The sequence below is a fragment of the Leucopleurus acutus genome, assembly GCF_964270905.1.
Source record: "Leucopleurus acutus genome assembly, chromosome: 18".
Lineage (NCBI taxonomy): Eukaryota > Metazoa > Chordata > Mammalia > Artiodactyla > Delphinidae > Leucopleurus > Leucopleurus acutus.
The window spans coordinates 49718680-49723537 of NC_139160.1; the positions used below are offsets into that span (position 1 = coordinate 49718680).

Consider the following 4858-nt stretch of genomic DNA (forward strand, 5'->3'; position numbering starts at 1 on the left):
GGTGGGAAACCGATAACCAGCGAGTAGTGTTTTCTTAGATCTACTCCCACGGCCAACCCCCCCAATACACCTTTCCTCATGAACATTAAATAGGCATTTTATACCTTGTTAAATTCTGTTGTATAATGCAAAGGAAAACAAAAGCGTTCAAATAATCATAAATTCTACATTACAGGTTGTATTTAGATGTAGAACTAGAAGAGACAGGATAAATGCAAATGAAGAGGAATATAGCACACCAAGCTTCTAAATGGTTCATGCTTTTGCAAAAAGAAAAATGAGGTATGGAGAAAAGTGTTCCACCTTTGTTATAAAAATTAAACTAAGGTCGAAGTAAACACTGTTCAATTTAAATTGCTTTCTTTAAAAAAGAAATTGATTACAGTTTAAAATCACAGAAAACTCAAATTTAATCACTAAGCATACATGGAATAATCAGTTCACTTAGCAGTTGCTGTGGTTCATCTCACTTATAAGAGACAAATATTTTTAAAGTACTCAACAGCAACAGTGAAAGCCCTCTCTCACCCTGACAGGAATGGATTTGCTGTATTTCTGCTAAACAGAATTAACCATCCTTGGAAAGATTTTAATCCAGTACTGAATTGTTTATAAAATGCCCTATTATCTACTGTAATGTATTGTAAGTAGTCAAATTCTGTATATACTGCTATTTTCTGTGTCTGTTCATTGTAGTGAACTTTTATGTGTATTAGTGAAATAAATTTTCAGCTTTCATGTTGTTTCCTTAACATTTATAAATATAAGTATTAAGATACTTTCCGCTCTTACAGGAGAATAACAAACTTGGTGATGTCTTCGCTTCCGAGGCAACCCAAAAACTAGCTGTTCTGAAAAGGTCGGTGCGTGCTGTTAAGGCGGAGTGAAATTACTCTTGTCATCTCTTAAGCGAGACACCCCTCTGCCATTCCCCTTCAAAACCACAGGTTTTTTACTGGATATTCACAACTTTTGCACCACCATCAGTCAGTAATTTCCCAGGTGCCTTTATTTTTAGACAGACATTATAGAACTTAAATACTGAGTCAAGAAGACTGATAAAATATAAAACATTTTCTGCGGAGCCACATTTGTAGGCAAGCATTTTCAGTGTCTGTGTTCTGAGGAAGTCCATTATGGATCCATCTGCATAGGTATATTTTTCCATGTGTATATATACACATCATTTTTTATTTAGTTGTTGCAGAAAAAGCTTGTAGCTCTAACTCTGACTCTCATCCTCTACCACTTACTCTTCCACTCATTACCTAAATCTTGGATTTCTTTGCAGTGCTGTGAACAGTCCACCTAAACCCCCAGGCAGTCCCGACAGAAGTTCTTGCTCAGAAAGCCCTCAACACACAGCTATTACTTCCCTCTCACAACTTCTGTGCATCGCGGACAGAGTGTGTCTGATGACTCAGCAGTGTACTTCCAACAGCGAGGGCATTTTTCCTTGGTAGTGGGCATGACAATTACTTTATATGAAGACTCTTCACGAATATCACCACCTTCTAGGTTGATTAGAAATGTCCCTTTAAGCTCAGTGACATCTGCAGTTACTGCTCGTGGTTCCTGAGAGAGCAAAGTTGTCTGGGACGCCATCATTAATTCATTCAGCTGAGAGGTGCTGGAAGTCTCTTCAGCCTGTAGCATTTCTATTATCTCAAAAAGCAGTCCAGGCTCAATCACAATGATAACCTCATACTCAGCTGCATTTCTGCCAGGGATGCTTCCAAGAAATGAATCTCTCATCGCACATGCACTCTCTATTGCTTCTTCCAGTCCAGGCTTCTTCCAGATAGAACTGGTTCTAATCCATCCAGTACGAAAAACACTCTTGGATTCTTTAATGTAAGGTACGTACTGGAATACCTCTTCAGCCAAGTGAGGAAGAATGGGAGCAAAAGAACGAACTATTACATCCAAAATTTCGGCTAATGCAGTCTGACAAGAGCGTCGTTTGGGATCATCTGCATTTTCACAATAAAGCCTATCTTTGATTATGCTGAAATAAAAGTTGGAGAGTTCTCTGGTATAAAATGCTCGTAATAGCCGAACAACTTTTCCAAAGTCATACTGCTTATATGCATCGGTAATCTTGTTTGCTAAATCCTGCAGTAAGTGTAGCATATACTGGTCTATGAAATACATATTGTTAACAGGGATAGAATCTGTTTCTGGGTTGAAACCAGCCACATTTCCCAAAAGAAAGCGGAGTGTATTCCTAAGCTTGCTAATATCATCTCTGGCAGCATTCAGTACAGATGGACTAATTATCACTTCAGTGAAGACATTGGACTCAGCGACCCACCAGCGAAGGACATCAGCACCATAGGGAGGCTCTTTGCTTTGATCTTGTCCTCCATTAATGACAACATCAGGATCAATGACATTCCCGAGAGACTTGGACATCTTTTCTCCCTTTTCTCCAAGGGTAAATCCATGAACAACCACTGTCTTAAAAGGTGATTTATTTCTTGCTGCCACACCTGTTAATAAGGAAGACTGAAACCAACCCCCAAGCTGGTCTTTTCCTTCCATGTACAAATCTGCTCTTTGGTCAGTACCTGGAAGAACATAAGACCATGAAGTTCCACTGTCAAACCAGATGTCCAAAATATCCTGACCTGGCACATACTCCAAAGCATCAGGACCACCAACCTGAGATAAGACTTCTTTTGGAAGAAGTTGCTCCGGGGGAAGAGTCCACCAGATGTCACTGCCATGTTCCTCCACTAGTTTAATAATATGCTCAATAGTTTGGCTGTTGATCAAGAATTCATCTTTTGTCTTATGATGAAACACAGGAATTGGAACACCCCAAACTCTTTGCCTTGATATACACCAATATGGCCGCCTGTCCATCATTTCAACCATGGCATTCAGTGCTGATCCAGGAATAAATTTCACTTTTTTTAACAATTCCTTGGCTGTAGTCTTAATATCCGTGATATTTACAAACCACTGCTTGCTGGCACGAATAACTACTGGTTTCTTAGTCCTCCAGTCATAGGGATAGCTGTGTACCAATTTTTCCTCTTTCAACAAATTCTTTGCAGCCTGAAGCATCTTTATAACCGCATCTGTTCCCTCTTCAAGAACAGCTTTGTTTTGCAGTTCAGGACCCGCAGCATCTGTGAAGACTCCATCTTCATTCACTAAACAATCCATGGACAAGTTGTGTTGAGAAGCTACACTGTAATCTTCCATACCATGAGCTGGGGCTGTGTGAACCAACCCTGTTCCTTTTGTCATGGTCACATGACTGGCAGGTAAAAGAGGAGACACCCTCTCAGAAATGAAAGGATGAGCACAAGTACCATTTTCCAAGTCAACACCAGAAAATGTTGAAATAACCTCAAATGTTGTTTCCAAAGTAGAAGCAACAGATGTTACTTTATCTGCAGCTAAAACGTAGAAGTCTCCAGATTTGGAACACTTCACGACAGCATACTTTGATTCTGGCATATAACAAACAGCCTGATTGGCTGGAATTGTCCAAGGCTGGGTGGTCCAGACTAAGAAACTAACAGGAGATGAACCATCTATAAGTGATGCCAACTTAGGAGAAGGTTTCAAGAGAGGAAATTTTACATATACTGAGCAACTGACATGCTCTGGATTATATTCAAGTTCTGCTTCAGCCAATGCAGTCCTTGATGAGGGAGACCAAAACACAGGTTTATAAGATCGATAAATCAAGCCCTTATCATACATTTCATAGAAAATTCTCAACTGTCTGGCTTCATATCTTCCATCAAATGTATAGTAGCAATTATTCCAATCTGCCATTATTCCCCAACGAATAAATGCCGATTTCTGTTTCTCAATTGCTGCCTTGGCGAATGATCTAGCTTTCTCTCTAATTTCCATAGCTGAAAGATTCTGGGCTTTTCCACCAAGTTCTGATAATACTTTTATTTCAATGGGTAAGCCATGACAATCCCAGCCTGGCACAAAATGTATTTTGGAACCTCTCATCATATGGTATCGGTTGGCTATATCTTTCAAAATCTTATTTAAAGCATGTCCAACATGAGGGTCACCATTTGCATAAGGAGGTCCATCGTGAAGACAAAACTCTGTCTTCACTTTTCTTTCTCGTTGCCATGAATAAAGTTCCAAAAATCCACATTTCTGTTGGACCTCCAGCTCCGTGTCGGGCTGCTGGCGGCCCAGCAGCTTCATGGGGAAGCTGGTCTGCGGCAGCAACACCGTGTCCCGATAGCTGCCATTACTCGAATTCTGCAGCTGGTTACTGGCCCCGGTGACTGACCGCACCAAAAGCCTCCTCGTCGCCCCTCGCCAGCCAGGCCGACGAGGAAGGCGGGACGGCACCCACAAATTCCGGGCCACGGCCAGGGCCGCTGCTCCCGGCCCGCGAGGGCGCAGCCCGCAACGCATGGCGAGCCAGGCCACCCCCAGGCTCCGGAGAGGCGCCGGGGCCTAGCTTCCCGCCCCGATACCCCCTTTTAAGCCATCAGTAATTAATTCTTTAAAGTTAAACCTACATACATATGTTATATGCATAGTACATTATCCCATAGATAAAATATAGAAAATCAAGTGAAAGAGACTGAGGTACAGAGAATGGTATTTGTTCACCTTTGGAGTTTTGCAGATTGATTTGAATTTCTTCTCCAATCAAGAATCGTGGCAGGAGGCATCACTACAGACACTCATCTGGCAGCATGGATCCAAAAAACCCTAACTATGACCTACAGCTTGCTGTCTTCCAGACATACAAGCCAGTTGTCATCCCTACCCAGTGGCCGTACAGTTAGAAAAGGACATTATTGGGCATCTTCTTCCAGAGGAGAGAAAATGTCTAATGCACCCTGATGGTGATGGGAAG

General features: G+C 41.6%; 1 protein-coding gene across 1 annotated transcript; it reads right to left on the reverse strand.

The window, feature by feature from the left end:
- Positions 1-322: 322 nt before the first annotated feature.
- Positions 323-4452, reverse strand: LOC309974692 (isoleucine--tRNA ligase, mitochondrial-like). The gene has a single exon (XM_082859378.1). The coding sequence runs from the start codon at positions 4405-4407 to the stop codon at positions 1369-1371; it is 3039 nt and encodes a 1012-aa protein (XP_082715504.1). The 5' UTR covers positions 4408-4452; the 3' UTR covers positions 323-1368.
- Positions 4453-4858: the final 406 nt, after the last annotated feature.